General features: G+C 40.3%; 1 protein-coding gene across 1 annotated transcript in view; it reads left to right on the top strand.

Moving 5' to 3' along the window:
• DNAH6 (dynein axonemal heavy chain 6) overlaps positions 1-13,397 on the top strand; it is a gene marked incomplete at both ends in the record, with an annotated part of 205,522 nt that overhangs the window by 5,083 nt on the left and 187,042 nt on the right. Inside the window, one exon of the mRNA XM_080711415.1 lies at positions 335-567. Coding sequence (XP_080567541.1) covers positions 335-567 — 233 coding nt within the window. The remainder of the gene's footprint in view (positions 1-334; positions 568-13,397) is intronic.

Raw genomic sequence — 13,397 nt, forward strand, 5'->3', positions numbered from 1 at the left:
AGCTCAGAGGTAGAGTGCCCTGGGTTCCTTCTCCCATACCACAAAAAAACAAAATAGAACAACACATACAAAAAGTACATTGCACACTTCCTGGCCCATGGAAGGTCCTTGGGAGATGTCAGTGCACCTTCTGATGCAATTAGCTTATTTTTATAATGGTATTGTAGCTGACATTTAAGTAGTGCCTACAGGTGAAATAGATGGCTATACGTTTTGGATCTTCCTACAAATGAAATAAAACCAGTCACTTAATGTGTCAAACTATTGAATATAGCATCACTTCATTTTTAAAAAAAATAGACTAAGAGAGCATGTAAGCTGTTCCCCCCTGCAGGAAGCTGGGAGTGCTTTGTCTTCCTGGAGCCTTAAGCCAGCCTAAGGGATCTGTCCAGTCCAATCATGTCTCACTCCTGACAGACAGCAGCTTCAGATCCACAGCTCTATTTTCTCCAACAACTTCTAAAGAGGCTGCTCCTCGGAACCAAGGCGATTGTGACTTATCAGGGCCTGACAGCTGTAGTTCTGAATGGCACGCTAGGTTTTGCAGTCAATTTGCTCTCATTGGAGGTAATCATACTGTTCAGAGAGGACAGCACTGGTGCAGGGGGCTTTCCCGCCTCCCTAGCTTCTTTTCCTGCCTGCAGGATTCAGACATGGAGGAGGAAGCTTTTGAAAACAGGTAGCAGACAAGTGGGAGGTAAACACATAGCACAGGGGGCAACAGGTTTTATTTAACTAGGGTTCTTTCTTGCACTTCATTTTATTCTGAAAAATCAGCCTAAACTGGGGAAGCAAAACCTCTCTGTGACAATCACAAACGACCAACAATAGCTGAAAGAAGTGGCATACCCGAGGTCATAAGGAGAGGGAGACAGTGCTTCAAACTTGCTACCAGTTGGGGAACCACTAGCCTAGAAACATAAAGTGCAAACTTGAAGATGCATCTTGGAAATTTGCTCCATCATTTTGGGTTGGTGTCTTGTCTCTCTCCTCTTTCTCTCCCCACTCTCACCTAGCATAAGCATGAGGAGGTGAGAAAGAGGGCCAGTTAAATGCTTAAGTTTAAGAAAAAACTTTTATTTTGAAATGTTTATAGATTTAACAGGAAGCAATAGTACATCAGAGGTTTAAAGGAAGTGCAATGAATGTTCAGGAGGTGGAGGAAGCTTTGTTACCCCCAAATGGTGGTCAGAGTTCCAGCTTCTTACTTGGCCTCCTCTGACCACACAGGCCAGGAGAGGAAAAGGTAGCCTATTACTACAAGATGAGGGTTGACATCAGTGTCTCTTTGTGGCCTCCACTGATACCTTTTGTGGAGGGCTTTATTATTTCTAAGTAGAGGTGACAGTCTCAGCTCCCCACTAGGTCTTCTCTTCTATTTCCCTCGTTGGAGAGGGGATGGGTGTAGAGACCAGTAGCATTTGATCAAGAATGTAAATCCAGACTAAAGATATTTAGCTGGGCTAGGTTTGTTATACTCTAAAAGATTTCTATCTTACCAAGCTCCTCCTTGCCCTGTCTTTTGACTAGGGATGCTTTTCTCTTCTCTTTGGTGTTTCTGGGTTGCTGATTTCAGCACCTGGTCAAGGATATAGGAGGCAAGAAACCCCAGAAAAAACTCATCCCCCATCATCCCTTGAATCCCAAGATCCCTAGTCAGTCTGGCATTTTTGCTGCACATTTCAGAGTCTTCTTATATATTTTTACATTTAATGTACCTAAACTTTATTGGAGGAATTGGGACCTGGAATGCGACAGCAAAATTTTGTGCTACACAATGCAGGCACAGTGTTTACCAAAGCCAAAAGTTGGTATTTGAGCAAAAATCTTTTTTTCTTTTTTGTGGTACTAGGGGTGGAACCCAGGGGCTTTTCTACCTCTGGGCTATACTCCCAGACCTATTTTATATTTGGAAACAGGGTCTCACTAAGTTGCTGAGAGCTTCCTTAGTAGCTGATGCTGGCTTTGGACCTGTGTGATCCTCCTGTTTCAGCCTCCCAAGTGCTGGGATTACAAGTGTGCACCACTACCTCTGCCTAACCTCAAATCTTAAGACTTAAAGTCTTAAGAAGCCCCTTTCATACTGTGAGAGTTGGTTCTGAGTATACTCTGAATATATTTCTCTAGGATAAAGAAATAAACACTAAGTCTAACGGCTGAGAATTTCATGAGCACAGGCTTGAAATGTTTAAGACACCAGATAAGGTATGGTATATCAGTGTTTGAGTAAGTTCGGTTTGCTAGGAAGTGCTGTGTTCTTCAGCATCAATGGTTTTGTTGCTTTTGTTTTACACAGCTATTGATATAACTATTTATTGAGTGACTGGTTCTACAAACATTTACTAAACACCAAGTTTGAATCATCTTGAAGTTTAAAGGCCAATGGGGGATCCGGATATATGCTTCCTCCATTTGAGTACCTCAGGGTTTTTCTAGCCACGACACCATAAGATTTTCATCTTAGTAGTAGTGGTTATAGTGACTAAAGGCAAAAGGAAAGGCCAGGAGAGGAGGAGGGAGTGAGGCCCTGAGGGATTGGTAGGATGAGAGAGAAAGGAAAGTGGGAGGCATTGACATAAAGAAGGAATAATTCCCAGATGAAATAAAGGGTTTGTACAAGAGAACTAAACATGGGAGAGAAGCTGGAACCAAAGTGCCTAAACCTTGAAAACCAAGCAGATCGAGGAGTTTTGACTTGTAGTAGGAGTCATCGTGATAGAGTACTTCTATCGGTTCTGTTTGGCTTTCCTACTACTATTTACTATTACTTACTCTTGTTTTCATACATCTGTGACCACTGAATTAGAATTAAAAGGGTCTTGGAGACATTCAGTACACTCCCAAATGCAAATGTATAGCATGTGTGTTAGTCAGCTTTCTGTTGTTGTAATAAAATCCATAAGAAAAATACTATAAAGGAGGAAAGGTTTACTTTGGCTCATGATCTCAGAGGATTCGGTCCATAGCACTTGGCCCCATTACTGTGCGCTTGTGGTGTAATAGAACATCAGAGCAGGGAGCACTATGATGGGACAAAACTGGGACAAAACTGCTCATCTCATGGTGGGAAGGAAGGATTGAGAAGGGGGCGTTTAAAGAGAAAGAAGGAGGAGGAGGAAGAGAGATAAAAGTGTGTTGGGGACAAGCTATACCCTTCCAAAACATGCCCCAAGTGGCCTACTTCTTCCAATTAGCCTCACTTCCTAAAGTGTCTCCCACATTGCAATAGCTCCACCAGCTGGGACCAAGCCTTCAGTGTATGAGCCTTTGGGGGACATTCCGGATCCTAAGGACAACAACATGGCATGCCCACGATAGACTAGAAGCCTCTCTGCTTTAGCAAGAGCAAGACGGAAAATGCCTTCCTCAGTCGCTTTCAGAACTAGCTCTCTATGGAGGTAGCCTCTGCATTTAGTCAGGATAGGATTTCCCTAATCAGCCTTTGGTTTCCTCCATTTACCTGAGTATTAGCAGTTAAACCTAATGATTTGGGCTCAAATGTGAAACAGATGGCTATTTTGTTGTATTTTATATCTACCAGGTAGCTTCAACTGCTGATTTTCTCCTCCATGATTCAGGGAGGAATGAGAGTTTAACCCAAAAGAATTATGCAGAGATTAAACAGATGATTTCATCTAGCTCCATAAGTGAACTTTCTGGTGTTTTAAAAAATGGAATGAGCCGGGCGTGGTGGTGCACAATTGTAATCCCAGCATTCAGGAGGCTGAGATTCAGGAGGATCACGGTTGGCGGACAGCCTCAGCTACTTAGTGAGGCCCTCTGCAACTCAGTGAGACCCGGTTTCAAAATAAAGAATAAAAAATAGGGCAGGGGGTGTAGCTCGGAGGTCAGATGCCCCTGGGTTCCATCCCCAGACCCGCAAAAAAAAAAATAATAAATAAATAAAAAACCCCACAAATTTGTTTTCATATGGTTTTGGAAGGGAGAAGTCTGACTAAGCTAAAATGAAGACGTTGGTGGGGTTGCATTCTCTCCTGAAGACTATAGGCAAAATCTTGTTTTCTTACCTCTTCCAGCTCCTGAAGGCTGCATGTATTCCTTGCCCTGTGAATCTTTCTCTTCCTCCATCTTTAATTAATATTGCATCATATTGCATATTCTCAATATGATTTATTGAATATTCTCAATATGACTAGAAATATTTAATCAATATTGCATCATATTGAATATTCTCCTGTAGTTACATCTGCCTCTGGTCACAGCCAGGAAAAGTTCTCTACTTTTTAAGAACTAGTTTTGGCCTACATGGTTAATCTCAGATAATTTTTTCATCTCAAGGTCCTTAACATTAATCGCACTAGCAAAGTCTCTTTGCCACAGGTCCTGAGGATTAGGACACAGACCTCTTTGGAGAACTAATTATTCTGCCTACCATAGCACTCCAGTTGCTCAGATGCGCACCAGAGTTGAAACACTGGATTAAGTGATATCACCAAGGTTCCTTGTATTGTAGAGATTCCATAATTTTATGATCTGCTCCCAGATATACTTTGAGGAAATCAGGAAAAAACAAAAATGAAGGATCTGCCAACACTAAGTGGGAAGACAGAGCTAAGATGCAAGAAGCAGTTAACTAGCGTACATATGATGAGTAGGATTCACTGTCTCTCTAACCTCCTTTATTTTTTCTATCTTAGTCTCTAATGGAAAGAGGGCGTTATATTATAATACCTTGAATGAAAGCTATGACTGATCAGTATTATCCAATGGGGGTTTGCATGTAGACGGTGAACTCTGAAGAATTGGCTTATTAATCTATTCACCATTGTCCCTCCAGGATGGAACCTGGAGTGAATTTCACTAATCTCAAACACAGGCTATAGGTGTGGTGAGCTGTGGGTAGAACCCTGGGGGAGGGTAGAGGAATAGAAGGTAAAGAAGACAAGAAAACAAGAAAGGGAAGTAGACTAGGGCCTTTGAATGTCCACTCAAGGCTGACTTGTTAGAATGAAAGAAGACCATCCTCCAGGCTCTAGGTATTTTCATGATCTACCTGGGATAACAGCTAGGGTGAATAACCTGGCACTAGGCGACACTTACAGGGGAAGAACAAGATCCTGCAAGGCTGTGCTGTGTGCCGCTGTAAACACATGGGAAAGCTCACTCCTTTGTGCCGATGAGATTTATTTTTCCTCAGTATTGGAGATTTCTATCCTTCCAAGCCCATGCTGAAGGCCAATTATATGTCCAGCTCAGTGATTAACTCTATCCCTTCACAGCTAGAGTGAGTCTTAGCACCACATCTATCTTACCATCCTCTGTGGGATCTTCCATTCCCTCCACACTAAGGCAGCCCTCACCACTCATCCCTATTCATCTGTGGGGCTTGAAAGTATTTTAGGCAAGACAAGACACATTGCTGACTTTCTTCCCAGATGCTGATTTCCTGATTTTATTTCCATGTGTTCAGAAACAGAATTCAAACAACTTTTTTCTATGTGTTCCCACGTCCAATCATCCTCAAGTACCATAGGATAAAGGCTTGAGATGTTGTTCTTGGTTTTGTTTCTATTTTTCAATACTGGAGATTGAACTCAGAGACATCTAACACTGACCTACATCCCCATCCCTTCTTGTTACTTATATTGAGACAGGGTCTCGCTAAGTTACTGAGTCTAGCCTCAAACTTTCAAGCCTCCTGCCTCAACTTCCCAAGTTGCTGGGATTACAAACAAGTGTGCTCCACCATGCCTGGCTGAGATGCTAATTTCTTAAAAAGAAGAGGTTAAAGCTGTGATTTCACAACTTTGTGTAGTAAGGTAGAAAATATTTTATCCTAACTGCTGGCCCTTGTTCCTTCCCTGACTCCGGCTCCAATTGCCTTTTCTGCCTAGTTTCTATTAGTTTATCCTTCATACTACCCTTACAGCCAAATCTTTCTCAAGCATATCTTACTGTTTTCATCACCCTGTACCTTTAAGTTTAAAATATAAGGACCCTAATTCATTGAGAGGCCGCTGGTAGGAATAAGGTTGGGGCTTTGCCTTACACTATGCCAAAATAAATTTAAAATCACCAGGTGTTTGAGGCTCCCTTCCTTGAACCTTACTCACCTCTTGGCCTAGACTACCTGCCTATGACTTCCACCTTAAGCTGCTTGCTAATTATTATAATCTACTGCCACCCCGATCCAGGGAAGGAGAGAAGAAAAATGTACTTACACTGTGTTTGCCCAAGGCCTTAATCAGCCTTACCACCCAGAGCAGAAAAAGCCAGCAAAAGGCCTCCAGTTGGAGGTGCCCAGAACATGAGTAGCTGAATTAATTCTGTCTTCTGGTTAATAGCTAACTGGCTTGTCTCCTTTATTGCCCATACAGACCTCACTATCTTCCTGTCTGTGTTTCTCTCTTCCTTTCCCACACCAAGAAAGGATTATTTTCCACTGCAAATCCAGTAGAAGAACAAAACATTGAGCAGACATGAGACAAAGATGCCAAAGGAAACTTCCATAGCACGATCTGCTGTTTCCTGAACTCAGTGGTTTAGAAGGAGTTTTATAGTCAGAACTCATCAATCACTTGTTTGTTTAACATTATTCCGGTGAGCTACGACAGTGATAAGCAGAAAGGCAGAGTCCTGCTGGGGATGCCAAAGGAAGCACAAACAGCCAGAACTCAGGTCTGAAAGCATATACTTTAGCTTCACAAAGGCTTTTATTTCTCTTTCCTATGCATTTGCCATAAACAGAAGTGGTAAGTATCATCCCAGATATAGGAGGCCTGGGATTTGGGTCTGGAGTTAATTGATTAAGACTTTTAGGACTGGGAATTTAGCTCAGTGGCAGAACACTTTCCTAACCTATATGAGATCCTAGGTTTAATCCTAGCTCTGGGGGAGGATAGGGAAAGACTTTTAAAAGCACAATTACTCTATGCATTAAATTTCTCATCTGTCAGATGACAGCAAGTCTGTCTGGCCCTCCCATGGTTTGGAGCTATCGTGAAAGTCAAAGGTGCATTGAAATTCCACTGAACAATGGAAGATGTATAAATATTGGATATTGCCATATTATTTGAATGCCTTAAATCCAGGCACAAAAATTAAATGTAGCATGGGCTGGGATGGAATATGAACTCTGTGAAGAGTTGAGAAAACCTATCTCATCACTGACAACTCAAGAAACTGCAGTGTTATTTATCCCCGGTAACCACGCAGAGGCTGGCTCATACTGTATTCCTGCAGAGCAAGTGAGTTGCAGAGCCTCTGATCCTTAGATGGTGGAGCCAGAATCCCAATGTAGGTCCTGCATTAAATCCATAGACAATATAGGAAAATTCACCTTAATACTTGTAGATATAAATCCCAATACTTATAGATACTCAACAAATGCTACTGGCTATGAACTCATTAGGGGTCCACAGCCTACCCTTGCAGGCTGGAATCTCCTGCCGTAATTTCACAAAGGTTTGAGCCCACCGACAAAGGAATCCAGAGAGCAAGGACAGGTCCCTCTCCCAGGTCAGCAGGAGAGCTGAGGTCAGCACTTAAAGTTCATTACTGAGTTGCTGACTATAGTCTTTGGACCTGGTACCAAGTCCCTGTCTATGAGGAAAACTGCAAAGAGAGGAGAGTAAACCACTGAGGACAAACAATCTTCTATAGGAAGTCAAGATACAATTATATATGTACAGCTCAAAACTGTCTTTCTAAAGGGGTTTTGCTTCTTGTCAACTGACACACTATAAAGATACCTGCTCTCTTTAGGAAATATAAATTGCACAGTTTGTTCCCAGACTTAAAAGGAAAATTGCCCTTAATATTTCAGGCATGCTTACGAAGATGCACAGAGAAAAATAGGCAATTAAAAGGAGGATCAATATGTGAGATTACATTAAACTGGAGAATGTCTGTGTAGCAAAGAAAACTATCAACAGCCTCTGACAGAATGGGAGAAAAATTTTGCCAACTACTTCTCTGATAGAGGACTACTATCTAGAATACACAGAGAACTCAAGAAACTCACTGCTAAGAAAACAACCCAATTTAAAAAATGGGCAAGTGAACTAAATAGACACTTCACAAAAGAAATTCAAATGGCCAATAAATGTATGAAAAAGGTACATCATTAGCAATCAGAGAGATGCAAATCAAAACTACCCTGATATTTCACCTAACTCCAATTAGAATGGCAGTCATTAAAAACACAAACAGTAACAAATGCTGGCAAGGGTGTAGAGAAGTGGGAACTCTAATACACTGGTGGAATTACAAATTTTTTTTGACCACTTTGGAAAATGGTATAGAGGATATTCAGAAGAATGAGAACAAACCTACCATATGATCCAGAAATACCACTTCTGGGTATCTACCTAAAAGAATGGAAACCAAACTATTAGACTTAGGACATGCATGTCTATGCTTATAGCTGCACAATTCACTTTTGCCAAACTGGAACCAGCCAAGATGCCCACAAACAGATGAATGGATTACAAAACTATGGGTTATGTACAGAATGGAATTTTACTCAGCCATAATGAAGAACAAAATTGTGTCATTTGCATGGAGATGGATGGAACTGGAGAATGTTATGCTAAGTGAGATTATTCAGAAAAAGTAAAAAATAAAAAGGTGCTCTTTCTAATATGTGAAAGCTAGGGAGAAAATGTGTCATAGGAGGAACTCTAGACAAAGAAGGATAAACTTAGATGAACAAATAAGGTGACCTAACTGAGGGGGAGAGGAAGAGGGAAATTCCTTATGCACATGGTGTCTGGTGCAACCAGCACCAGAGTCTTCAGGGATTCTGTGGTGTCTGTCAGGTTGGCCATTCTCAATCCCTTTTGCTCAGAATCCACCATTGTATGTGTGTGTTAAGTCACTTAATATTCATGTTTCTTCTTTCTAGAGACCAGAGTCTCTTCTCCCATTCTCCTAAACTTCTCCAAGTTTATAACTTAAAGATCTTTATAGTGGGATTTTAAGAGGGAAGAAAACTAACTTGGTAAATTTAAACTGTATTTGGCCTAACATCTACAGGAATAATCTTTTCAAACAAATTTTATCCAAATAAAAGTAATTTGGGGAGTGTAAAATTCTTAGCAATTCCTACAATTGCCCACTGGGTGTCACTATCTTCTTACCATTTGAAAGCACAATTTCTAGAGTTACTGAGTTCATGCATATTATCAGAAAAATTATTGTTTTTAAAATGACTGAACATTTTCATTGCAGTTTTTGAACAAGTATTATTACTTTAAGTTCATTTTTATTTTAGTTGAGTGCAAAGGGCTTTTGTAACAAACAGGAAGAAAATTGGGGGGGGCTGTGATTTTTCTAGTATTAAACATGCATGGATTAATCTTGCAGCTCATTTTTATTTGGTATGTATATATAGCTTCTATCTGCAGCACATTTTCTCTTTTGTTAATGCCTTTCGAGCACAACTAGTTATCAGTAACTGAATGTAAATCTTATGGCTGCTTCTGTTTTTCATTAACAAATATTATACATATGTTAGCATATAGTTTTTGCACCCACTATGTCTGAATCATTTGTCACAGAAGAGTGTGTGTTGATGAGATTCTTAGTTTGTGTGTTTTTAATTTTGCGGTGGGGGTGAGTGAAAGAAGAAAATGCTGCACGCATTTCATTGTGGGCTACAGGTCTCTTTCAGATTATTTTTGTGGATACAATATGAAGAATGATCTGAAGTAAGTGTGCTATATTTATGTTTTTCCACAAATTTTGATTAAATAAAAAGGAAAACCAGAAAAAATAATGATACAAAAATCAATACAGAGGCAAAATTTTTTTTTTACAAATTTTTATTGAACATATTTGGTTTACATTTAAGCTATGCTTGGTGCCCTCTCCCCCCACCCCCATTTTCCCTTCACCCCTCCCTCCAGTTATTTTCCAGGGTAACCATGCCACATTCATAATTTTACACATATTCGGATGTAGACCCTCATTAAACAAGTTCAGCATTCCTCCTCTCCTATCCTTCCATTCAAACTTTGCTGGTATTTCCCCTCCATTATCTGGAGTCCCACTAGTATCCTCTATGTTCCCTAGTTTGGGCATATTAAAGGAAACATATGTATCTTCTTCTGTGCTTGGCTGATCTCACTTAACATAATGCTCTCTAGGACTTTCCATCTTCTTGCAAATGATATGATTTTGTTCTTTTTATGGCTGAATAGAATTCCATTGTGTGTATTTCCCAGAGTTTTCCAATCCATTCATCAGTTGATGGAGGCCTGGGTTGGTTCCATATTTTGGCTATTACAAATTGTGCTGCTATGAACATAGGTATGCATAAGTTGCTGTAGTTCTCTGTATTCAACCCCTTTGGAAAGATACCCAGGAGTGGTAGAGCTGGGTCATATGGTGGATCTATTCCCAGTTTTCTTATGAATCTCCACACAGATCTACATAGTGGCTGAACTAGTTTGCACTCCCACCAACAGTGTAAAAGAGTTCAGAGGCAAAATTTTACAGCAGTGAAAATATTTCTAGAAGGCTTAATCTACTAAAATTAGAATGGCAAAGACCTTGAGTAATATCTTGATCATCAGAAAGCAAAATAAAAAAGGAGAAATTCCGGAGAAAGAAAAGTGATTTTCCTACTGTGCTTATTATGTTGCACTATATCTAGCATCTCACCTTCAGCTCTAACAATAATTTTTAGTGTAGGGAGAGTTCTGCAAAAATCATGTACATAAACTTAAGAAACTGAAAGTTTAGGAGGAACAGATCCAAAGAAGATTATGGGAGGAACAAAATCTGCCTTCAAATACTTTAAATACTTTAAGATATCATGAGGACAGTCTTCAGAACTGACAAGAAAATAGATAGTGCTTGTACCCCAAACAGAGCTTTCTGACAATGTGAGCCATCCAACAGTGGCACACAAGGAGTCATTTCCTGTAACTAGAGGTAATCAGAGATGAGAAAACTCATCACCTGGGAACCAGTTCCACTCTGCGACCTACTGTACAGAAGATCTACTGGACACCCATTCAGCTCTCAATCACAGCACTTCTCGAATTTGAAATAAAGTAACTGCCTGGGAAGTAAAATTCAGACTGACCCAGGAGGTCTGAGGCAAGACCCGGGATTCCGTACATCTATCAAGCTCTCCGACGATGCTGATGGCACTGGTCCGTGTGGATCACACATTAGCAAGGTCTTAAGACAGAGATACCCAGACTCGACTGCATATTGGAGTGATCTGAGCAGCAGGGTTTTTCAAAGCTCTCAGGTGATTCTGATATGCAGCTAAGTTTCCATCCAAAGAACCTTTAATTACTGGAATATAATTACCTGGTCTCGGCTAGGGATTTTAACTCATTTACATTGAATCAACATTTTCGAGGAATTTTGCAGTCATTATTAATTCTCATAATTTGTGGAATATTAACACCTCTAGTCGCAGCCAAATCTAAGAAACCACTGCCCTCATGCAGTCTTGCCTCCTTTAGCAGTACATCCATTTGTCCACACGGTGGTGATGAAGTAACAAAGATGGCATCACAAACTCCTGGGAAAGCTGAGCAGCAGTTCCTCTCTGACCTGTGGTTACACTTGGCAGGACACTTCCTGAGCTGGTGTCATTCCCAAATCTGAGCGGTAATAGGTCACAGACTCCTTTAAAAACATAACCAAAGCTAAAGAGAAAAAATTATGCGCACACAAGCGTGATTACAATTTTAAGCAGACCACAGAACCTGAAGTTAAACTATGCACAGCCAAAGCTAAAGATGAGTTGTTAAATCCCCATACAAATTATATGAAGTCTCTACCACTCTTGCCTCCATTTTACTCAGCTGCTGAATATATCTTCTGCTTTTTAGGAAAAAAATAGAATAAACCTGGCTCCAAATGCTCCACTTCACCTGATCCGCAGCCATCTTTCCTTCATCAAATGGAATAGATGTTGTTCCTTTTTATTGAAAGCTAAATCCTCTACCACTCTTCCTGACCCATTCCACCCTGGCTTCTGCCAAGTTCATGCTTTCTTATATTTTCTCGTGATAATTTTTTTAAAAATTTATTGGTGCATTGTAATCATACATCTTGATGAGGTGCAGGATGGTAGATGCACACATCGCTCATTTAGCCCTTCCCCAGTCCCCACCCCATTCCCTCCCCCTTCCCTCCTCTTCTTCAGCAGAGTGACTGGCTTTGATAGGTTTGTGAATGTATATCCTGGGCATTGAGGTGCTGCCCTCTTTCCCCCTCCTATCCCTCTCAGTTTGATCATCTTTACTCATCCAAGGTTTCTGCTTTGTCTGTAGTCCCTCTGATGTTCTATTTTCTTTTTAGCTTCTGCATATTAGGGAGAGCATCCGAATTTTCACTTTTTGTGACTGAGTTTAAAGTCACATCCTAAATACCTTGGGAATGACTGGAAATGGAGATCTGGAAATCTCTGAAACCCTATTCATATTTTCATTGGAGCTGCCACATTATTCCTAATAAAACAAGCTGTGGCTTACAGATATTTGTCCAACAGCTTCTGGGTGGCCTCAGGGAAATTAAAGCAGAGATTTGAAGAGACTTTTACTTGTTCCTATTTATTTATCAGTGGTAATATTCTCAAGGCTAAATGGCTGCTCAGCAATTTTAAACTCTGATTTAAAGAAAAAATAGGCCTTTTGTGAGAAGATCCTCTAGCTCCTAAAACTCTATAGAGGAGCTCTCCCTTCATTCTCTCATTCATTCTCTCTCTCTCTCTCTCTCTCTCTCTCTCTCTCTCCTCTTTCTCTCGGTGCATTGTGGTCATACATCTCAATGGGGTACAAGATGGTAGAGCCATACACACACTCATCACTCATTTATCCCCATTCTCGTCCCCTCCCTCCTCCTCCTGTTTGGCTTACTGATCGACTGACATGTTTATGCATGCGCATTAGGGAATTTCCCCGCTTGTCACCTCCCATCCCCCTCAGTTAGGTCGCCTTAATTTGCTCAGCTATCGTGATAATTAAAAACAACTCATTTCCTCAATTTTAAAATGGTATATTGTCTTTACATGTATAGAAAAACAAAGGATAGAGCATAAAAATCCACAAATCTCATACATAATGTTATTCCATAAAATTTCTAAGCTTATGTGTATTTTATGCTTATGAAAGTATACATACACATTCTGTCCTTATAAAAGTAGAATCATGTTAGGTAAACTGTTTTGCAACCTATTTAATTCAATATAACTACAATTTCACACCTTTCACTTTCAGATGTGGTTCTTAAAAAGAAATGTTCGAGCGAATCACCTAACTCTAGAGATTCTAATTTACTAAGCCTGGCATCTGGAAATCTGTATGTTTAGAAAGTCCTATCTGTGGTTTTGAAATATGATACTAGGAATATAATTATTGATCAGTTTTCTTTCACTATCGATTACAGTGGCCTCTTCTAGAGATTCAGTC

The sequence above is a fragment of the Muscardinus avellanarius genome (genome assembly GCF_963383645.1).
Source record: "Muscardinus avellanarius genome assembly, chromosome: 15".
Lineage (NCBI taxonomy): Eukaryota > Metazoa > Chordata > Mammalia > Rodentia > Gliridae > Muscardinus > Muscardinus avellanarius.